Here is a 24,748-nt window from a genome sequence, read left to right as displayed (position 1 = left end):
GTCTGGTCTGGTGAGGGAGAGACAGCTATAATAGTCTGGTTCTGGTGAGATGAGAGACATCTATAATAGTTGGTCTGGTGAGAGGAGAGACATCTATAATAGTCTGGTCTGGTGAGAGGAGAGACATCTATAATAGTCTGGTCTGGTGAGGGAAGAGACATCTATAATAGTCTGGTCTGGTGAGAGGAGAGAATCTATAATAGTCTGGTCTTGGTGAGAGGAGAGACATCTATTAATAGTCTGGTCTGGTTTCGAGAGGAGAGGACATCTATAATAGGTCTGGTCTGGTGAAGAGGAGCGACATCTATAATAGTCTGGTCTGTGTGAGAGGAGAGGACATCTATAATAGTCTGGTCTGGTTGCGAGGAGGACATCTATAATAGTCTGGTCTGGTGAGAGGAATAGACATTCTATAATAGTCTGGTCTGGTGCGAGGAGAGACATCTATAATCGTCTGGTCTTGGTGAGAGGAGAGGACATCTATAATAGTCTGGGTCTGGTGATGAGGAGAGACAGCTCTAATAGTCTGGTTCTGGTGAGAGGAGATACCTCTATATTAGGTCTGGTTCTGATGAGCGGAGAGACTCTATAATAGTCTGGTCTGGTGAGAGAGAGACATCTATGAATAGTCTGGTCTGGTGAGAGGAGAGACATCTATAATAGTCTGGTGAGAGGAGAGACATCTATAATAGTCTGGTCTGGTGAGAGGAGAGACATCTATAATAGTCTGGTCTGGTGAGAGGAGAGACATCTATAATAGTCTGGTCTGGTGAGAGGAGAGACAGCTATAATAGTCTGGTCTGGTGAGATGAGAGACATCTATAATAGTCTGGTCTGGTGAGAGGAGAGACATCTATAATAGTCTGGTGAGAGGAGAGACATCTATAATAGTCTGGTCTGGTGAGAGGAGAGACAGCTATAATAGTCTGGTCTGGTGAGAGGAGAGACATCTATAATAGTCTGGTCTGGTGAGAGGAGAGACAGCTATAATAGTCTGGTCTGGTGAGATGAGAGACATCTATAATAGTCTGGTCTGGTGAGAGGAGAGACAGCTATAATAGTCTGGTCTGGTGAGAGGAGAGACAGCTATAATAGTCTGGTCTGGTGAGAGGAGAGACAGCTATAATAGTCTGGTCTGGTGAGAGGAGAGACAGCTATAATAGTCTGGTCTGGTGAGAGGAGAGACATCTATAATAGTCTGGTCTGGTGAGAGGAGAGATAGCTATAATAGTCTGGTCTGGTGAGAGGAGAGACATCTATAATAGTCTGGTCTGGTGAGATGAGAGACATCTATAATAGTCTGGTCTGGTGAGAGGAGAGACATCTATAATAGTCTGGTCTGGTGAGAGGAGAGATAGCTATAATAGTCTGGTCTGGTGAGAGGAGAGACATCTATAATAGTCTGGTCTGGTGAGAGGAGAGACATCTATAATAGTCTGGTCTGGTGAGAGGAGAGACATCTATAATAGTCTGGTTGCCCCACAAATCACCCTGATAAAAAAAATCAGTCAATTGAAATAAATGAATTAGGCCCTAATCTATGGATTTCACATGACTGGGAATACAGATATGCATTTGTTGGTCAGATATTTTTTTTTAAAGTGGATCAGGAAACCAGCCAGCATCTGGTGTGACCACCATTTGCCTCATGCAGCACGACATCTTCTTTACATAGAGTTGATCAGGCTGTTGATTGTGGCCTGTGGAATGTTGTCCCACTCCTCTTCAATATCTGTGTGGAGTTGGTGGATATTGGCGGATACTGGAACACGCTGTCTGTCGTACACGTCGATCCAGAGAATCCCAAATATGCTCAATGGGTGACATGTCTGGTGAGTATGCAGGCCATGGAAGAACTAGGACATTTTCTGCTTCCAGGAATTGTGTACAGATCCTTGTGACATGGGGCGGTGCATTATCATGCTGAAACGTGATGGCGGAGGATGAATTATACGACAATGGGCCTCAGGATCTCGTCACAGGATCTCTGTGCATTCAAATTGCCATCGATAAAATGCATTTAAGTTCATTGTCCATAGATTATGCCTGCCCATACCATAACCCCACATACACAACGGGGCACTCTGTTCACAAACCGCTCGCTCACACAACACCATATACACCATCTTCCCGGTAAAGTTGAAACCGGAATTCATCTGTGAAGAGCACACTTCTCCAGCGTGCCAGTGGCCATCAAAGGTGAGCATTTGCCCACCGAAGTCAGTTACTATTTATTGCCTTACCTCTCTTATCCTACCTCATTTGCACATGCTGTGTTGGTAGAGCATGGTGTGTGCAACGCCAGGGTTGTGGGTTCGATTCCCACGGGGGGCCAGTACAAAAAAAAAAATGCATGAAATGAAATGTATGCATTCATTACAGTAAGTCGCTCTGGATAAGAGTGTCTGCTAAATGACTAAAATGTAAAATGTAAATGTATATAGATTTTCCACTGTATTATTGATTGTATGTTTGTTTATTCCATGTGTAACTCTGTGTTGTTGTATGTGTCGAACTACTTTGCTTTATCTTGGCCAGGTCGCAGTTGCAAATGAGAACTTGTTCTCAACTTGCCTACCTGGTTAATTAAAGGTGAAATAAAAATAAATAAAAACGACTCCGAACTGCAGTCAGGTCAAGACCGTGGGGGGGAACGAGCACGCAGATGAGCTTCCCTGAGACGGTTTCTGACAGTTTGTGCAGAAACTCTTCGGTTGTGCAAACAGTTTCATCAGCTGTCCGGGTGGCTGGTCTCAGACGATCCCGCAGGTGAAGAAGCCGGGTGTGGAGGCTCCTGGGTTGGCGTGGTTACATGTGGTCTGCGGTTGTGAGGCCGGTTGGACATTCTGCCAAAATCTCTAAGACGACAACAGAGGCAGCTTATGGTAGAGAAATAAAGATGACATTCTCTGGCAACAGCTCTGGTCGACATTCCTGCAGTCAGCATGCCAATTGCACACTCCCTCAAAACTTGAGACATCTGTGACATTGTGTTGTGTGACAAAACAGCACATTTTTGAGTGGCCTTTTATTGTCCCCAGCACAAGGTGCACCTGTGTAATGATCATGCGGTTTAATCAGCTTCTTGATATGCCATACCTGTCAGGTGGATGGATTTTCTTGGCAAAGGAGAAATGTTTACTAAAAGGGTTGTAAACAAATTTGTGCACAAATATGAGAAGCTTTTTGTGTGTATGGTACAATTCAGGGATCTTTTATTTCAGCTCATGAAACATGGGACCAAGACTTTACATGTTTATATTTTTGTTCAGTATAGAATAGCCCAGTCTGGTGAGAAGAGGGAAGTCATAAAGATATCGCCTTGTAAACCAGGTTTATCCTGTCTGTCACCAGGCCAGTCTGGCACCAGACCCCCATCACTTCCTGTGTCTAAACTTCCCAAGCACGGAAAAAACTAAGTGCCTGACGAGCACACAAATGTTGAATTTCCAAATTGGTCAAAATTAGGTTAAGGTTAGGTTAAAGGTCAAGTTTTAGATTTGGTCTAATTGGGCTGTTTTCCAGGAAAGTCCCCCTTAGTCTCTTCCATCTATGAATGAGGCAGTCAAAATACACATGTACCATGGTCTAAGAAATGCACAGCTTTATTGGCAGATTAGATATGACAGTCAACATGAAACATGCAGTACATATGCGTTCATTATAAAAAAAATAAAGACTGCAAATATGCCATAAACACTTAATTCCATTTTGTACATTGTGTGATTTATACACACAATTCTTCTTTAGCCACTTAACCAGAGTGGGGTATAATTTCACAGAGAGGTTACTGCAGGAAGCCCTTCTGGAGGACAAACAACATAAAAACATACAATCACTCAAAAAGAAATGCTCAGTAAAGCATTTTTAATGGCACCATATTCCCTATAGTGCATTCTTCTCCCAAAACTATACAGGGGATAGGGTGCCGTTTGGGATGCAGGACAGTCCTAGTGGACTACCTGGGCAGCATCTCCTCCAGGTCAGCCACTACGTAGGCCACCACCGCCCACAGGGCCGAACACAGGTTCATTTCTATGGGGCTCTGAACAGACATGGTGTCCCCGTTGGTGTGGTGGAACCAGAAGTATCTACTGTCCGCAACGTGCAGGCTGGCTCCTGGAGGACAGACAGAACAAAACCGGTAAGGAGTCACTTACATCAATGTTGGTTGGTTGGTTTGTTTGTGTGTCTCTGAGTCCTTGAACGTACCATTATGACTGATTAAATGTGCAGTGCATACTACTGTATTCTAACTTCTAAAGAGACAATGAGATTCTAATCAAATCACATTCTCACCATGATCACTGTTGACAAAGCTAAACCCAGAGTTCATTACAAACCCATTATGTTATGCTTTCCCATTTCTTTTGCAAGTGAATGTAAGTATGAGCAGGGGGAACCAGAGCAGTAGAAGTGCATCTGGTAGCAGTTAGCGTTTAGCTTGGCAATCAGGTCCCTGTACAGTTTCCATTTGGAAACGGCACGATGCAGCAGCCCTTTCTGACACTAACATTCCCAAGGTACTGCTAGGAAGAAATCTAATGTTCTGGTAAACATCTAGCTTTCTGTCTTGTATTCTTTCTGACAGAGAGAGACGTATGTCCTGTTAAACATCTAGCCTTCTGTCTTGTATTCTACCTGATAGAGAGACTGTTAAACATCTAGCCATCTGTCTTGTATTCTACCTGATAGAGAGACTGTTAAACATCTAGCTTTCTGTCTTGTATTCTACCTGATAGAGAGACTGTTAAACATCTAGCTTTCTGTCTTGTATTCTACCTGATAGAGAGACTGTTATGTCCTTTCCCCTTTATGTTGATTTGTAAGGACAATCCAGAAATGAAATAGGGAGACAATAATAGGAGACTGGCTCTGGTGGTACTGATGTGTGAAGCAACTGTAGTCTCAACCATGTTCCCAAATCCACTGTAACAGAGAGAAAAAGCAACAACATTTTCACTCTGGAAAAATGAAGGAATGTGTGTAGTGAAAGGTCATTGGATGGAGCTGCATTACATTTAGGTGAATCCCAAATGACACCCTATTCCCTACATAGTGTACTACTTTTGACCAGAGACCTATGGGTCCTGTTCAAAAGTAGTGAACTATATGGGGAATAGGGGGCCATTTGGGACGAAGTCATAGACTTCTTGCCATTTTGTGAAATGAGAGTGAGGTGTTTGGACAGCTGGTCTGGTGATTCATTTGTTTAACATTGTGGCTTGATGAACCCTCACAGTGAACAGCCCCTCTCTTGGTTACACCATTCATCCACCCAGAATAGTTACTTTTCCACTGAGATAAGGTGATGTCATTCCTGAAACAGTTCCTTTACAGTAGAAGGCAGATCTGTTAGAACAAGTCTTTATACAGGTGTGGTTACACTGTGTCTGGGTAAGGCTGAGGACAGTCAAAGACTCGTCTATTAGCTGGACTCATCAACATTAGATTACTGTAGAGGTCTGGGCCTGTGGTCATAAAGCGTCTCAGCGAACGGTATGAGTGCTGATCTAGAATCAGTTTTGTCTTTTCGATCATAATGAATACAAATTATATGGATGGGACGGTGAGGGACCTGATCCTAGACCAGCACATCTAGCCTACTCTGAGACGCTTTATGAATTCTAAAACATCCTCTCCCTCTACTGGTTCCTAATGAGCTTCATTGTTTATCTCCACCTCAGCTTTAAGGGATCCCAAAACAACTGTGTTGGATGAAACCCATGTTAATGAAGTAGGTTAGAGTTAACACATGTTGGTAGGCTGAGGCCATCTCTCTCTCTCTCACACACCCTTTATTTAGTCTACAGACAAGTTTCTGCTGTCATAGCAAATATCAGCACAACAAATACGGTAGTGGGGATGTGTTTCATAATACACTTCCACTTCCCTGTCATACCAAATGATTTGGTTGCCTACATACTGTAGCAACGCTAGTTATTTTTAAATCGGAGTACAGGGCATATTTCACTTCTATATAAATGTTATTTGAGAAACTGATCAATTCCACAAAAGACAATGTGGAAGTGAATGTTCAATTGGTCTAGAAATAATGTGCTACTTCCTCTTTAAAAAGGTCAAAAACACTTCTGCAGAAGGGGAACATGGCTTGTTAATTTGACAAAGGTCACAGAGACACAGGTGGAACCAGAGTCAAGTAGACTACGAGGAAGCCTCCTCAGCTTATCTCCCAGACAGACACAAACAAAAAAGGTAGTCTACACACCTGGCTCCTACTGACTCAGTCAGACAACAGAAGAGTCTACACACCTGGCTCCTACTGACTCAGTCAGACAACAGAAGAGTCTACACACCTGGCTCCTACTGACTCAGACAGACAACAGAAAAGTCTACACACCTGGCTCCTACTGACTCAGACAGACAACAGAAAAGTCTACACACCTGGCTCCTACTGACTCAGACAGACAACAGAAAAGTCTACACACCTGGCTCCTACTGACTCAGACAGACAACAGAAAAGTCTACACACCTGGCTCCTACTGACTCAGTCAGACAACAGAAGAGTCTACACACCTGGCTCCTATTGACTCAGACAGACAACAGAAGAGTCTACACACCTGGCTCCTACTGACTCAGACAGACAACAGAAGAGTCTACACACCTGGCTCCTACTGACTCAGTCAGACAACAGAAGAGTCTACACACCTGGCTCCTATTGACTCAGACAGACAACAGAAGAGTCTACACACCTGGCTCCTATTGACTCAGACAGACAACAGAAGAGTCTACACACCTGGCTCCTATTGACTCAGACAGACAACAGAAGAGTCTACACACCTGGCTCCTACTGACTCAGACAGACAACAGAAGAGTCTACACACCTGGCTCCCATTGACTCAGACAGACAACAGAAGAGTCTACACACCTGGCTCCTACTGACTCAGACAGACAACAGAAGAGTCTACACACCTGGCTCCTACTGACTCAGACAGACAACAGAAGAGTCTACACACCTGGCTCCCATTGACTCAGACAGACAACAGAAGAGTCTACACACCTGGCTCCCATTGACTCAGACAGACAACAGAAGAGTCTACACACCTGGCTCCTACTGACTCAGACAGACAACAGAAGAGTCTACACACCTGGCTCCTACTGACTCAGACAGACAACAGAAGAGTCTACACACCTGGCACGCCGGCATCCATCCACATCTCTATATCAACTCCCTCTCCGTGTTCCTCCAGGGTGGTGGTGTTGATGGGCTTCAGTAGCTTCATCACCTCAGCCATGACAGCCCGGGCCTGGGCTGAGCCTGTGAACTGCAGCCCCAAGGGGCTGAAGGTACCCAGGTCAGACTCCATCACTAGGTTAAAGTTAGAGATGTTCACCTGGGGGACAGCAGAACAGGTATACAATCATAAATAATCATTGATTGGATTTATATTGTGCTTTTCCAGTGCTGAAAGTGCTTTATATTGTATAACTTTTATAATTTTGCTGGACCCCAGGAAGAATAGAAGCTGCCTTGGTAGGAACTAATGGGGATCCATAATTAATACAAATATATAGTAAGGTGGGAAACTCCCCTCTTCAACCACAAATGTGTAGCACTCTTGGGTGATGCACGACAACCATTTTGTGCCAGAACGCACACCACACGCCCAACACACAGAGAAATACATTTGTACATTCATCTCTCCTGGCTGTTGATTTATTTGGCCAGCGTTTGAGCTAAAAAGCTTTACCAGGATGTGAGAAAAGTAGGGGGAAAAGACTGGACCATCACCCCCCATTCAGACACTAGCGGACAAATACGCTTCTGCAAGGGAGAGCGCATAGAATGTCCCACAAAGTGGAATAGAAACATCAACTCCATGATAGTCAATGCAATCAATGCAATCCTCTTTGATAAACACGACTGGGAACGTTTGCTGCAAAAGTCTGAATACAGGGCCAGCTGGACTGGATCTAAGACAGTGGTATTCAAAGTCAGGGGCGCGGAAACAAACATTTAAAGAACAGATTATTGTAGGGGACAATATACAAACATTTTTGAGAAAGATAATTAGATAAATACAATTTTATTGAGTAAATGTATTTATTGGTTTCTTTTCATTTTGATAAGAGATGAAAGTGTAATGAATTGAAGGTTATTTGTTGATGTAAGAATCTAAAATGTACCAATTTTTTTAGTTTTGTCATAATTTTTGGGGTGGGGTCAAGAGAAATTAGAGCAAAAAAAAGGGGTCCCCAGAAATTCTGGTGGAAAAAAAATGGGGTCCCTGCTGAAAAAGATTGAATACCACTGATGTAGTGTAGTGGACATTTAGTGTTGTATACTGAAGCTTTTCAGAGAAATCTGAGGAAATCCATAGTATGTAGTTGGATCCAGTGCAGGCCAGGGAGAAGGTGGGCCTCTGGTCAGAGTCAGGATGTGAACCCTCTGCTCCCCTCTAACCTCTGGCCAGTCTGACTGCGCTCACATTAGAAGGCACAGAAACCACCACGCTCCCAGAATGCTGCCATTCAGTTACAGTGTGGTCTCGGCTCCATTCTGACAAACAATCTGTGCAGTGCCCTACATCCCAGTGGCTCTCCTACAGTAGATCTGACAACAGTTTACATTTCTGTGTACCACTCCGAATGAAGCCAGTTTCTACCACATGTTGACTGGCAAAGAACAAGCTGTAGATAAAAAGCCATCAACTATTGATAATAAAATGCTATTACTGGTACGCACACAATCTGAAGGAGACTGGAACCAACGATTGAAAATGTAAGAACGACCACATAATAGTTGTGCTGTTTCAATGGTTTGTATGACATCCTCTACCCCTCTACCCAGTGGACCCCTGTGTGTGTGTAAGAATCTAAAGCTGAGAGAACAGAGTCTTAAATCTAGCCAAAAAAGGAGCTTATAGGACATTTCTAGTCAACTCCGACCCCACGAGATCCGCAGCCTGCTCATTTGCAGGTCTAAATCAGTCCCTGATTAGAGGCGAACAATGAAACAAAGCAGTGGAACTGGCTTTCAGGTCCAGAGTTGAGATTGAGGGCTATAGGATGTACTGTATGATAGGAGGATCAGGGTGAGAGTGGACAAGTTAAATCGGCAGTAAAAAGCCAACAAGATGCACCATGGTAGAAAGGTACCTTGTGAAGCTGGAAGTACTGTTGCGCTCCAACCCCTCCCTGCTCCTCTGCAGACCACAGCACTGTCCGGAGGGTTCTTCTGGGACGCAGACCTGGACACAATCACAATTCATACATGGGCCACAACCATTTCAACAAAGCAGCAATATAAAAAGATCTTTACAACAAATGGATTCCCTTTTCCTTACCAACCCTTGGGCTGTTTAATATTCCATATATTCAGCAGAACATTCCTATTAACCAGACCCTAGTCAATATTTCCTACATTCACTGCAATGATGAGCCCCATTCATAGAGGAGACTTCCAGAGACAACTTATCTGATTCGGGTTTCAGCCTGTGTGTTATTCTAGAAGTGACCCCCCCCCCCACCACCACCCCCCGAGGCTACTACTTTATGTGGGCTACAAAGGACAGCAGGCCACTCCCTTCCTATAGAGGTTCTCTAATATAACTCTGTAGCCTACACCCTCATCTGACATCAGTGCCATGTCTAGGGTTGCGGCCCAAATGGCAACCTATTCTCTATTTAGTGCACTACTGTTGGGCCCTGGTGAACAGTACTGGACTATATAGGGAATAGGGTGCCATTTGGGACGTAGCTGAACAAAGCCCAAGGGACCAATTATTGCTCCGTGGCTTCATCTTGACTAAAAGTTTCATTGATGATAGGTCCACTTCTTTAATAGTGGGCAAAGCTGAGCATATTTCAGCCAAGTACTTTACTATGCATCCATCCATCCGCAAGAATGAACAATAAAGCAGCGACTGGTTATTATTGTCCAGGCATTAAAATGTCTTCACATATTCAATGGGAATGACATACTTTCCATTGCAACATTAGTGGAAAAAGGAAATATTCTCTCAAGTCAACGTTAAGGCTTTCAGTCAGAGAGCACAAACAGCTCGGTGGTCTACTTTACATGTCTAATTACACTTCATGTGGAAAAAGTAATACTTTATTAAGTGAACAATGACCAGAAAAAGAATGAAGTAAGCCATGCTAATTGCTATATTTGATGAGTCAGCAAACCGCAGTTTAAATGCATTTAAGTGTACGTCACCAAGAGTGCTGATCTAGGATCAGGTCTCTCCTGTCCATGTTATCTTATTCATAGTGATGTAAAAGGCTAAACTGATTGATCGCAAATCAGCACTCCTACTCTGAGACGCTTGATACATACGGCCCCTGATCACAAAACAGCTTCAAAAGATACCAATAGACTCGATACAAAACACAAAACTTTTTTGGAGGCTCATGTCAATAAGAGCTTCAGAGATAGTGGATTATGTTCCAGATACATAGTCTAGATCCTAAATGGCACCCTCTTTCCTATATAGTGGACTGCTTTTGACTAGGGGCCCTGGTCAAATGTAGTTCAGTATAAGTAGGGAATAGGGTGCCATTTGGGACAAAGAGGGTGTGAGCTGAGAACAGTAGGATCTCCCAGGTTCTGGTTCTTACCCAGGTCTTTAAGCAGAGACTCCGAGGTTCTGACCCAGATCTTTAGACAGAGACAGGGCCTCCCTGGTTCTGGTTCTGACCTAGGTCTTTAAGCAGAGACAGGGTCTCCCAGATTCTGACCCAGGTCTTTAAGCACAGACAGGGTCTCCCAGGCTCTGGTGCTGACCCAGGTCTTTAAGCAGAGACAGGGTCTCCCAGGCTCTGGTGCTGACCCAGGTCTTAAAGCACAGACAGGGTCTCCCAGGCTCTGGTGCTGACCCAGGTCTTTAAACACAGACAGGGTCTCCCAGGCTCTGGTGCTGACCCAGGTCTTTAAACACAGACAGGGTCTCCCAGGCTCTGGTGTTGACCCAGGTTTTTAAGCAGAGAAAGGAACTTCCAGTTTCTGGTTCTGACCCAGGTCTTTAAACAGAGACAGGGCCTCCCAGGTTCTTACCCAGGTCTTTAAGCAGAGACAAGGCCTCCCAGGAGATGAGCGCTCCACCACCATCATCCATGGCCCCCTGGCCCACATCCCAGCTGTCCAGATGACCACTGAGCAGCACCACCTGAAGGGGGGGACGGGACAAAATCGATAGTTACATATCGGCATATTTTTTATGCTATATCGTATCGACAATATTATTTTTGCTCTAGTTGGCGGTACCTGCATCAAAAGCTTATTTTTCCTTCATAGCTTGTTCTCCATCTTCTTTTTAAATAGGGAGCCAATTTGTTTTCAGCACTTTTATTTTCATGACTGATCAAAACTTGTTTTCTCATGGCTTCTCTTGTCCCTCAGCAGCAGACATACAGTATGGTGAGCAATATGTCTGGAACATCGAATCACAATAAAATCACAGTATCGAATCGCAATACATATAGAACCGCAACATGTATCGTATTGGCACCTAAGTATGGTGATAATATCGTATCGTGAGGTCCCTGGCAATTCCCAGCCCTAGCTGAGATCACTACTAAGTTACATCGATGATCAATACAATCATTCAGTATAGTGTAGGTCAGACAGAGGTTTGGTTTCAAAGCAAGAGTGATGAACCGGAAAGTCCAGGTTTCACCCTCGGTTCTCTTGGACAACAATGTACTGTAGCCAATAGCTACGGAGGGGTCAACAACCAGTAGGATCCTACTAATGATAAAATGTCAAAGGAGGATGCCAAAGGTGTGAGAATGGTGAGCCGGACATTCCAAGCTAAAGAATGCAATATTTCACCCGTGGCTGTCTGGTACTACAATGTAGTGTAGCTGCATAGGGGTTCAACAGTCAGCATCCTACTCAGTGTGCATCCCAAATGATACCCTATTCCCTACAGTATCTAGTGCCCTTCTTTTCCCCAAAGCTTTATGGGATATCAAATCAAATGTTATTGGTTACATACACGTTTAGCAGATGTTATTGCGGGTGTAGTGAAATGTGTAGCGAAATATAGTCAAATGTCTAAGAAGAACGTCAAAGGTGTTCACAACATAAATAGTTAGAAAAAAAAAGTCTGATGAAATGTTTTTTATTCACTTCACAATGGTCAGAAGGAAAATTAAGTTTGAGAACAAACTTTTCCAGATGTTGGCTGTCGTCGGTAGACATGGGAGTGTGCCATACAGAGAGGGAGGAGGGGGGCCGATGGGGGTGAGCTTTATGTGTAGACGCTGAAAATAAACCAACCTACCCCCCATCACTCAGTGTGTCCCATGTGTTAAAAATATCTCCTTCATTGAAGAAGACTTCAAGTCTTCAACCCGTCTCTTGTCCAAGAGACAACACAGGAGTATGCAGAGTCATTGGTATGGATTTTGGTGGGAATATACTGTAGACTCACCGATCGTGGCTAAAAATAACCAGAATGACCTCCAATAGGACATGATTCAACAGCTCCCATCGTTACGCCACTAAATAGTTGAATGAGTTAAATACCAATCAAAAGAAACTAGGCCTGACAGTGTGAGTCCCAAACCCCTCAATGATGAGTAAACTAGGACTGGCAGAATGAGTCCCAAACCCCTCGATGATGACGAGTAAACTAGGACTGGCAGAATGAGTCCCAAACCCCTCGATGATGACGAGTAAACTAGGACTGGCAGAATGAGTCCCAAACCCCTCAATTATCAATACCTCAAAGTTGGCTTGGTTACCATGCCAACGGACGCATGCCGTCAGAAAACCCTTCAGACTAATCATGGAAGCTGATGTATCAGGACCTTCACACACCAAGGTTTAAAGTTTAGGCTAAATCAAAATGGAACACACTTTCTCCTTTGAAAATTGTTTTCATACTCTGACAAATTGAAAAAGAGAAGAGCCTTGAAATCTAAGCTGAGGAATTTCCCCAGTGAACTGTCTAAAATATATCTACGATAAGTCAGATAAATCATATCTACCCCATCGTCTTCTCCATTTGTGAGTTATGATGAAGTACACACTATTGCCCTCACATCCTGCTGCTACTACTACTGTTGCTACCGCTACTGCTGCCACTACTATACTGCTGCTATTACTGCTGCCACTACTACTACTACTACTACTACTTTTTAAATTTTTAAATTTTAGTCATTTAGCAGACGCTCTTATCCAGAGCGACTTACAGTAGTGAATACATACATTTAATTTTCATTCCATGCATTTTTTTGAATTTATTATTATTATTTTTTTTGCACTGGCCCCCCCGTGGGAATCGAACCCACAACCCTGGTGTTGCAAACACCATGCTCTACCAACTGAGCCACAGGGAAGGCACTACTATACTGCTGCTACTACTACTACTATACTACTACTGCTGCTGCTGCTGCTGCTGCTGCTGCTGCTGCTGCTGCTGCTACTACTACTACTACTACTACTACTACTACTACTCACCACCCACCACCACCACCACCACCACCACCACCACCACCACCACCACCGCTACTGCCACTACTACTTTACTGCTGCTACTACTACTACTACTATACTACTGCTACTACCGCCACTATACTGCTACTACTACCACCACTACTATACTGCTACCGCTACTATACTGCTGCTACTGCCACTACTACCGCCACTATACTGCTGCTACTACTACTGCCACTATACTACTGCTACCACCACCACTACCACTACCACTACCACTACCACTACTACTACTACTACCACCGCTACTGCCACTACTACTACTACCGCCACTATACTGCTACTACTACCACCACTACTATACTGCTACCGCTACTATACTGCTGCTACTGCCACTACTACTGCCACTATACTGCTGCTACTACTACTGCCACTATACTACTGCCACCACCACCACCACCACTACCACTACTACTACCACCGCTACTGCCACTACTACTTTACTGCTGCTACTACTATACTGCTGATACTGCCACTATACTGCCGCTACTACACTGCTGTTACTATACTGCCACAACTACTATACTGCTGTTACTATACTGCCACAACTACTATACTGCTGTTACTATACTGCCACTACTACACTGCCACTATACTGCTGCTACTACCAATACTACTATACTACTGCTACTACTATACTGTTGCTACCGCTACTGCCGCAACTCCCACTACTGCTGCTACTACCACTACTACAGCTGCTATACTACTATACTGCTGCTACCGCTACTGCCGCTACTATACTGCTGCTACTGTCGCTACTACTGCTACTACTACCACTACTGCCACTACCGCTACTGCCACTACTATACTGCTGCTACTGCCACTACTACTATACTGCTGCTACTGCCACTACCGCTACTGCCGCTACTGCCACTACCACTACTATACTGCTGCTACTGCCACTACCGCTACTGCCGCTACTGCCACTACCGCTACTGCCACTACCGCTACTACTATACTACTGCTACTACCGCTACTGCCACTACTATACTGCTGCTACTGCCACTACTACTATACTGCTGTTACTACTATACTGTTGCTACTGCTACTGCCACTACTACACTGCCACTATACTGCTGCTACTACCGCTACTACTATACTGTTGCTACTGCTACTGCCACTGCCACTACTATACTGCTACTACCACTACTACTGCTGCTACTGCCACTACTACTGCTGCTACTGCCACTACTGCCACTACTATCACTACTGCCACTACTATACTGCTGCTATTGTCGCTACTACTGCTACCACCACTACTATACTGCTGCAAGTACCGCTACTACTGCTATTGCTACTACTCCTGCTATTGCTACTACTCCTGCTATTGCTACTACTCCTGCTATTGCTACTGCTACTACTACTGCTATTGCTACTACTACTGCTGCCATTGAAACACCCAATGAGTATTTCTACCTTTCACATGAGAAAATAAATTAGTGCCCGAAAAGAGGGAGGAGAAAGAGGAGGTTTTGATAAATGACAGAGGAAATAACCTCCTTGTGTGCAACATATCTTCCAATGTCCGGGAATTAGCCTTTGTTTCCTACACCTAAGAAAATAAGAATCCTGTGACCGGTTTCTTCTTCTGTTTATTCTGTATTATTCAGGAAAAGACTCAGGTATAGTTGCTGTGGCAACAGAGAACAAAGGTTACTTGATCCTGAGCACTGTGGGAACTCTGATGTTCTTTAAGGTTTGTTTGAGCAGAGATGATTTTGATGAAAACATATTCAGGATACCAAGCAGAGAAACTAAGCAAAGTAAAATTAAACTTAAACATGATGTCACTCTTCAGGCAACTTTTATCGCAGACTCATTTGCCGATGTCAGGTAACTTGATATCTAATCTATACTATGAGTCTGGGAATCTGGCCTTATGAACCATATAGGAGTAAGCAAGACAACAGTAGCCTATATGACATTTGTAGCAGAAGAGCATCATCTTAAGGCTCGGACACACCGGTAACATTTGCCAGCCCAGAGTACTTAGCAGCTCTGAACAGAGTGCTGGCCATAATTTGCAATCCAATTCTTAGGTGGTCCCTAAAACACACCGCGCCGAACGGCAGACATCCAGCAGCGGGTGGTCCCTAAAACACACCGCACTGAACGGCAGACAGACAGCAGCGGGTGGTCCCTAAAACACACCGCGCCGAACTGCAGTCAGACATCCAGCAGCGGGTGGTCCCTAAAACACACCGCGCCGAACTGCAGACATCCAGCAGCGGGTGGTCCCTAAAACACACCGCGCCGAACTGCAGACAGACAGCAGTGGGTGGTCCCTAAAACACACCGCGCCGAATGGCAGACAGACAGCAGCGGGTGGTCCCTAAAACACACCGCGCCGAACGGCAGTCAGACAGCAGCAGGTGGTCCCTAAAACACACCGCGCCGAACGGCAGACAGACAGCAGCTGGTGGTCCCTAAAACACACCGCGCCGAACGGCAGTCAGACAGCAGCGGGTGGTCCCTAAAACACACCGCGCCGAACGGCAGACAGACAGCAGCTGGTGGTCCCTAAAACACACCGCGCCGAACGGCAGTCAGACAGCAGCGGGTGGTCCCTAAACACACCGCACCGAACGGCAGACAGACATCCAGCAGCGGGTGGTCCCTAAAACACACCGCGCCGAACGGCAGACAGACATCCAGCAGCGGGTGGTCCCTAAAACACACCGCGCCGAACTGCAGACAGACAGCAGCAGGTGGTCCCTAAAACACACCGTGCCGAACTGCAGACAGACAGCAGCTGGTGGTCCCTAAAACACACCGTGCCGAACGGCAGACAGACATCCAGCAGCGGGTGGTCCCTAAAACACACCGCACCGAACAGCAGACAGACAGCAGCTGGTGGTCCCTAAAACACACCGTGCCGAACTGCAGACAGACAGCAGCGGGTGGTCCCTAAAACACACCGCGCCGAACGGCAGACAGACAGCAGCGGGTGGTCCCTAAAACACACCGCGCCGAACGGCAGACAGACATCCAGCAGCGGGTGGTCCCTAAAACACACCGCGCCGAACGGCAGTCAGACAGCAGCGGGTGGTCCCTAAAACACACCGCGCCGAACGGCAGTCAGACAGCAGCGGGTGGTCCCTAAAACACACCGCGCCGAACGGCAGTCAGACAGCAGCGGGTGGTCCCTAAAACACACCGTGCCGAACGGCAGTCAGACAGCAGCGGGTGGTCCCTAAAACACACCGTGCCGAACGGCAGTCAGACAGCAGCGGGTGGTCCCTAAAACACACCGCGCCGAACGGCAGACAGACAGCAGCGGGTGGTCCCTAAAACACACCGCGCCGAACAGCAGATGAATGGCAGATCATCATTCGGTGCGTTGTGTGTGTGGTCCCTTAGGCCTATATTGTGTAGCCAAACTAAAGTGAAAATCTTCAGTGTTTGTCAGAGAAACTAAAGTCCTCAACTTGATTCCCAGTGTACCTCCCTAGTCCCTATCAGACTCCCATCTTGCCAGACTGAAACAGAGACTAATTTGCTTGACTGGTGGACTTCCCTGGCTGCAAGCACTTTAAAGTGGGGGAGAGATTCAACTTTAGCTAAACAAACTTTCATGCACAAAGGTGTCACATATGAATCACATTTTAATTGCAGCTTCTCTGGGTATTTTTGGCAGGCAGAGCCCACCAGCAGTTGCAGTCAGAGTAGAGGTGTCTGCTGGGGTTAGCAGTGTAAATAATGGGATTCCCACACACCTTGTTAAATTGTTCTGGCCCTTCACAGGACCTCTCACACAATCTACTTTAGGTATGTTACGCTTCATAGATACAGTGCATTCGGAAAGTATTCAGACCCCTTGACTTTTTCCACATTTCGTTACGCTACAGCCTTATTCTAAAATAGATTAAATGAAAAATGTCTTCATTAATTTACACACAACACTCCATAATGATAATGCAAAAAAAGGGTTTTAGAAATGTGTGCATCCTGTTTCCATTGATCATCCTTGATATGTTTCTACAACTTGGGAGTCCACTTCTGGTAAATTCAATTGATTGGACATGATTTGGAAAGGCACACACCTATCTATATAAAGGTTCCACAGTTGGCAGTGCATGTCAGAGCAAAAACCATGCTATGGGGCATTGATGGTCCCCAAGAACACAGTGGCCTCCATCATTATTAAATGGAAGAAGTTTTGAACCACCAAGGCTCTTGCTAGGGCTGGCCGCCCGGCCAGTAAGGGGGAGAAGGGCCTTGGTCAGGGAGGTAACCAAGAACCCAATGGTCACTCTGACAGAGCTCTAGAGTTCGTCTGAGGAGATGGGAGATGGTTGTCCTTCTGGAACAATCTCTACAGCACTCTACCAATCAGGCCTTTATGGTAGAGTGGTCAGACGGAAGCCACTCCAGTAAAAGGCACAACAGCTAGGCTTGGAGTTTGCCAAAAGGCACCTAAAGGACTCTCAAACCATGAGAAACAAGATTATCTGGTCTGATGAAACCAAGATTGAACGCTTTGGACGATGAAGCATGGTGGTGGCAGCATCATGCTGTGGGGATGTTTTTCAGCGGCAGGTTTAGTTTTTTTTTTAGGATCCCCATTAGCTGTTGCAAAAGCAGCAGCTACTCTTCCTGGGGTCCACACAAAACATAATACAGATCATCAATAGAAAAGAACAGCTCAAGGACAGAACTACAGGGACTGGGAGACTAGTCAGGATCGAGGGAAAGATTAACGGAGCAAAGTACAGAGAGATCCTTGATGAAAACCTGGTCCAGAGTTCTCAGGACCTCAGACTGAGCCAAAGGTTCACCTTCCAATAGGACAACAATCCTAAGCAAACAGCCAAGACAACGCAGGAGTGGCTTCAAGGACAAGTCTTTGAATGTCCTTGAGTGGCTCAGCCAGTGCCCGGACTTGAACCCGATCGAACATCTCTGGAGAGACCGGTCATTATGGGGTATTGTGTGTAGATTGATGAGGGGGAAAAAAACGATTTAATCCATTTTAGAATAAGGCTGTAACTTAACAAAATGTGGAAAAAGTCAAGGGGTCTGAATACTTTCCGAAGTCACTGGATATAAATGCATCACTGGCACAGTAGAGCGGTACAGAATCATGGGATTAAATAACAGGGACAATCTGTGATTGGTATAACCATTTTTGCATATATAGCCAAAGATATTCTCGGGTCATAAACAGCCACCCTGAATATAAAGTCAAATCAGACTTTTTGTAACACATTTCTCGATGCTTTGATGAGAACAAGCCATAGGTTCACAAGGGATAACTGAGTGCGAGTTGAGCCTGTGAAATACATTATGGGGTCACGCTAGCACTTCACTTCCAGTTTAATACTTCAATACCACTAATGAGAATAAGGCAGGGGTTTTAATCACTAGTATAATGTCTCTGCCATGGTTCAACATCCAGTACTCCAGATGGTGCATGGTTCAGGTAGTACGAGCAGTGAGGGAGATTAGCCTAACTACTGCTATAAGATCCAAATGATTTGGACAGACAGGCCACCTCTTGTTCAACACAACAAAATGGCCTGATCAGCTCAGTTGAGCCATAAATTAGGTTCTATTAGTTGTTTAGTGTAAAACAGACGTGCAAGCCAAGTCATTACAGTGCTTGAGGACTGCTGCTGCAACCAAAACTTTAGTCTATTTCAAAGTTGAACACAGCTTGGTTGAAGACGCACTATGGAAATGTAGTTGCCAGTTGCAAACGCTATGCTTTTAGTCATGATGTTGACAGGAGTGCCCCTTTGTCCAATAAGATAAAAGGCAAAAGTTCCATATAGGCCTCTTTAATGTTGGTAACTCCAGAGATCGATTGCTTTCTAATATTGGTCAATTGACAAGACCTTGGCATGTCATGTGACTGGAAGGGTACATAAATACTCCCCCAGACAGACACACAGGCTCACTTCTGATAGACCCTGTCATTTCCTGGAACAGAGCAGGAGTTTCCCCAATTATAAACAAGCTGTACGTATTGTAGACCACATGGAACTACAGCGCTGTACAACATTCCACGCTTCCAAAAATCAATAAATCACATCACACCACACCCTGGCCTTTTGGACAAATCAAATACATGTGTATTTGTGACATGCTCCGGATACAACAGGTGTAGATCCGCCATAAAATGCTTACTTACAAGCTTTTTCCACAAAATGAAGAGTTAAAAAGCAAGAAAATGTGTGAATAAAAATAGAAAATAGTAATGCAATAAATAACAGTAAGGAGGCTGTATACAAGTCAATGTGCAGGGGTACCAGGTAGTACAGGTAATATGTTTATGTAGGTAGGGGTAAAACTGACTAGGCAATTAGGATAGATAAGAAACAGTAGCAGCAGCGCATGTGGAGAGTGTGTGACAACTACAGAGAATAACGTTTTAGGTTAAATAAACAACAAACAGAGCTAGATAAGAACGTTTTAGGTTAAATAAACAGGTTAAAAATAGATAGTATCCACACAGTAAATCAGGAGATTTCACAGTCTCCTTCTCTTGCCCTCTGATAATAAAAATAATACAACACAGAGAATAAAGGTTGACAGACCTTGAACAGATTACTACAATTCATTACAGATGCATTCTCTTTCCAGGATTAGCTTTAGACTGAAATAAAATACTGAGGGTAGATCTCGGTTTCCATCTCCATCCTTATCTATTTGTAGCAATGTGATTTACATTATGTTTGTTAAGCATTTTATTTGTTGCGGCCCCCAGGAACTGACAGCCAGTGAATACGATTTCCCCCCCACAGTAGTGATGCAGCTGCACATTGTGTCGGTTTGACGCTGGGCATCTGCAGCCTGCTGATGGGTGACAGCCCAACAGGAGGCCTTTGAGTTTGGTGTCAGCCACACTAAGAATGACCCTCTGGATTTGCCTGGACTTTGGTGTTGGCCAATCTATATGCCAGCAAGCTATGTGCTTTAGCTGACATGGGTCTCTCTCCTGAGGCAGGGCACATCATGGAGACAATGGAGAGACACATCATGGGCTCCATTTTTATTCTACAACAAATGCTTTTCCATTTCCCCACATTCATACCACGTGGTACCCAACTCAATATCCAAATTAAATTATTATTATTATGAACCTCCAAATGCCTAGACAAGGAATTTATACACCAATTCATCATACCACAAGGAAACAGGCAGCACTTGCTTTATCACTTTTGTACACCAACAGTTGATAGATGTGACCACTGTGTCATAGTCTACAGAGAATGGTAGCCAATAGGCTGACTGATAATTGAAGAGGCTCCTCTTGACCCCATTCAGGAAATAGCCAGGCTGAATCCCAAATAGCACTCTATTCACCAAATAGTGCACTACTTTTGACCAGATCCCTATTGGCCCTGGTCAAAAGTAGTGCACTATAAAAGGGAATAGGGTGCCATTTGTGATGCAGACCCAGCCCCAAGGTTATGTTTGCTCATAAAAAATATGTTCCCTGGAGTTACGCAAAACACATTCCATGGACCTGACTAGGCCGACTCAGAGCCGACACAGTGAATATTTGCTCATCTCAGGAGAGAGACCCATGTCAGCTAAAGCACATAGCTTGCTGGCATATAGATTGGCCAACACCAAAGTCCAGGCAAATCCAGAGGGTCATTCTTAGTGTGGCTGACACCAAACTCAAAGTCCTCCTGTCTTAAGAGTCTGGAAAGGCTATTTTGATGTTGGCGGCACAATGCTTTGACAAATGAAGGGGATGTGCTTTTTTACTAATTGGTTCTTCTCAGTGTCTTTCTCACTCAAACCAACTTGGACAAAATAGTTTGACAACCTTGTTTGTAAGGCTTTTAAATCTCAACCGTTTATCTTTTCCAATGATGAAGACACGGAGGTCTCATGGTATGGTGGGGTCTGCAAAATAGGTCAACTTTGAGCATCTCTTGAATGTTTTGGCATACCCTATAGACATTGTACATCTATCTAAGTCCATTCCTCCTCTGAACTGCTAGTTGAATGGGTTCATGCAGGAATCTAACCATCACGTGACTGATGAATATGCAGAGAGAGAAGAGTATAAACCATGGTTTCCCCCAGCTGGCTCTGACTCATAAATCAGCAGCCAGCAACAACCTCTGCTAAACCCACCCATGGGGTTTACAACCTCAGCTAAACCCACCCATGGGGTTTACAACCTCAGCTAAACCCACCCATGGGGTTTACAACCTCAGCTAAACCCACCCATGGGGTTTACAACCTCAGCTAAACCCACCCATGGGGTTTACAACCTCAGCTAAACCCACCCATGGGGTTTACAACCTCAGCTAAACCCACCCATGGGGGTTACAACCTCAGCTAAACCCACCCATGGGGTTTACAACCTCAGCTAAACCCACCCATGGGGTTTACAACCTCAGCTAAACCCACCCATGGGGTTTACAACCTCAGCTAAACCCACCCATGGGGGTTACAACCTCAGCTAAACCCACCCATGGGGGTTACAACCTCAGCTAAACCCACCCATGGGGGTTACAACCTCTTTCTACTGTAAGAAAGACATCAATATTTAAAACCAGAGAACCGGGCCTCGGGACGAGACCCAGTCGTCCAACACATGATGCACCTAAATAGGCTTGAAGGACAAGAGAGGATGGTGATGCTGAGGGGCTGTGCTGCGTCTGGGCTCAGCAGCCATGAAGATGGAGAAATAAAATGGCAGTATGCACGGTGGGAAACCACCCCTCTCTGCGGCTCACTAAAACCACCCCTCTCTGCGGCTCACTGAAACCACCCCTCTCTGCGGCTCATTGATCAAGATGAACGAGTGGCGTACCTCTGCTCTGTGTGGCTGGGACATGCAGGCTGCGGCCCAAATAACACCCCATTTCCCTATGTACTGCACTACTTTAGACCAGGGCACATAGGTAGTACACTACATAGGGATTATGAGGCCATTGAGGAGGTAGACTCACCCTCAAGAACAGAACAAACCCCGGATGGCAGCAGCGAGGGACAGATCTACAGTTACTAGGATGTCTAGGAGAGGAGGGATACCACAGGCAGGTAGAAAGCACACCCAGGGTCATAGAAAAATGTGATGGAGCACGCAATGAATAGTGTGTCAGATGGGCAGGGTATGACCTTTTGGAACAAGTCCCTAGAATCCATAAACACACCCCCAATGAGGCATGGTCTGTCCTTTCTGAAAGACAAGTGGCCTCTCAATTCTTGCTAGTTGTGCTAATATTGTGCAGTTTCTAGTAAAGTATCAAGGCTATTATTGATAGGCAGAGGATGTTCAACACAGTGGAGTTAATGAGGGGTTATGACAGGACAGAGGCTGTTCAACACAGTGGAGTTAATGAGGGGTTATGACAGCTGTTCAACACAGTGGAGTTAATGAGGGGTTATGACAGGACAGAGGCTGTTCAACACGGTGGAGTTAATGAGGGGTTATGACAGCTGTTCAACACAGTGGAGTTAATGAGGGGTTATGACAGGACAGAGGCTGTTCAACACAGTGGAGTTAATGAGGGGTTATGACAGGACAGAGGCTGTTCAACACAGTGGAGTTAATGAGGGGTTATGACAGGACAGAGGCTGTTCAACACGGTGGAGTTAATGAGGGGTTATGACAGCTGTTCAACACAGTGGAGTTAATGAGGGGTTATGACAGGACAGAGGCTGTTCAACACAGTGGAGTTAATGAGGGGTTATGACAGGGCAGAAGATGTTCACGACAGGGGAGTTAATGACAGGTTATGACAGGACAGATGCTGTTCAACACAGTGGAGTTAATGACAGGTTATGACAGGACAGAGGCTGTTCAACACAGTGGAGTTATTGAACGGTTATGACAGGGCGAGTCCCAGAGGACAGTAGCCTACCAAAGAAATGGAATCATTAGAACGGACACAGAACCTCTTCCCATTCTAGTGATTCCATTTCTATGTACCCTAGCCAACGAATGGAGGTACCCTCCCTACTATTATCTCTACTACAGGTCCCATACTGTGTGCCACAGACAACAATTATTATTATTATTAGAGAAAAAAATCATTACATGACAAATAATACCTGGTATTCTGTTAATGTAGCACATTGGGCCATATAGGAAAGTGGATCTAGTTTTAATATAATATAGCCTATGCATGATATGTTTTGTTACATAATTACATTAGGCCAACTTGTATATGGAATAATTATATATTCTCAGCAAAGAGAACAGCTAAATGTCTAACTCTAAAGCTTTAATTTAGCTGTCAGTGAGAAGATAATTGCCTTGACATATCCTGGTAATTGCACTCTGGTCTGAATGTGGTGCCAGTCAAACTACTGCTGCCTCTGAGGAGAGAGAGCAGCTGAGGATCAATTTGTTCTGCCGGGACAAAAGAGTCCATGAAACGCCTGAGTGACAGATGAAATCACAACACAGACCATTCTGAAGGCTATTTTATCAGAAGACAAATGACTGAGCAAGTGAATAGCAGGGCTGGGATCAATTGAAAATGAAGGCAGTCAATTCAGAAAGTGATTTTAATTTAAAATTCAAAAATTTAGAAAATAAATGGAAATAAATAGCTTCTACTCAGTTTATTGAGAAGTCATTGAAAATAAATGCAGTTTTCCACATATTTAATTGTTATTGAAGTTTACTTCCTGAATCCGAATAGGCTACATAAACTGGGAATAGATAGAGAACAACTTCTAGTCCCAGCCATACCCTGCATACAGCACTGTAGCCTCCACATCAGGACAAATGAATGAGGCATGTTTATAGCCTACAGTTAGCAACACTGCATAAAACATTCTAGCAAAGGGGAGCTATTCACTTCATGGATAGCGTGTGTCTGTGGGGCGAGGAGCCAACTATGAGCGGACCAGGTGCAGGTGTGGTCACTGAACCTAAGCACAGATGTGGCAGGTCTTCAGAACAAAGGATCAAGCTCATTCTGTGACCTATTATGCTTAGACGTAACCTCAATAAAACTGACCACAATAACCAAAACGGGGGGAAAAAATGATTTTATAAGACAGTCTTAAAAAACAGAATGGAGCTTTCCAGTCTGGCAGAAGCTCTCCATTTAGTAATTTTTTTTAGCTCTGGCTTTTCTCTCTGCTTTTAAACTTTCTCTCCATGAAATTCCGCTGACACAGCCGCATTTGCTTTATTTGTTAGAAATGTAAAAGCATCTCTAAAGCATTGGAGATAACGCAGAATCTGACTGTCCTAGAGTGTCTGTGGGAGGGGAGTTAAGCTCAGTCCCATTTAGCATCAAACACCGTAAAGAGAATACAGGGTTCTTGGTGTGTAGGGTTGAGAGAGAGAGCAGG

At 44.8% G+C, this 24,748-nt stretch overlaps 1 protein-coding gene and 1 long non-coding RNA gene across 3 annotated transcripts in view; both read right to left on the bottom strand.

Annotated features, from left to right (window-relative positions):
- Positions 1-3,579: 3,579 nt before the first annotated feature.
- The window catches only part of LOC115176922 (carboxypeptidase Q), a 35,653-nt gene continuing 14,484 nt past the window's right edge, over positions 3,580-24,748 (bottom strand). For both annotated transcript variants that reach the window (XM_029737319.1, XM_029737320.1), the window contains exons 5-8: positions 11,021-11,132; positions 9,121-9,212; positions 7,154-7,355; positions 3,580-4,119 (exon numbers count right to left, since the gene is read on the bottom strand). In XM_029737319.1, the coding sequence (XP_029593179.1) occupies positions 3,959-4,119; positions 7,154-7,355; positions 9,121-9,212; positions 11,021-11,132 (567 nt within the window). In that variant the 3' untranslated portion in view covers positions 3,580-3,958. The remainder of the gene's footprint in view (positions 4,120-7,153; positions 7,356-9,120; positions 9,213-11,020; positions 11,133-24,748) is intronic.
- On the bottom strand, positions 5,531-7,146 carry LOC115176924 (uncharacterized). Its single transcript, XR_003872305.1, has 2 exons — positions 6,274-7,146; positions 5,531-6,229 (listed from the first exon to the last, which is right to left on the bottom strand). It is a non-coding gene; the product is annotated as an uncharacterized LOC115176924 (long non-coding RNA).

The sequence above is a fragment of the Salmo trutta genome, chromosome 37 (assembly GCF_901001165.1).
Source record: "Salmo trutta chromosome 37, fSalTru1.1, whole genome shotgun sequence".
NCBI lineage: Eukaryota > Metazoa > Chordata > Actinopteri > Salmoniformes > Salmonidae > Salmo > Salmo trutta.
This window is presented reverse-complemented; position numbering and strand designations above follow the sequence as displayed.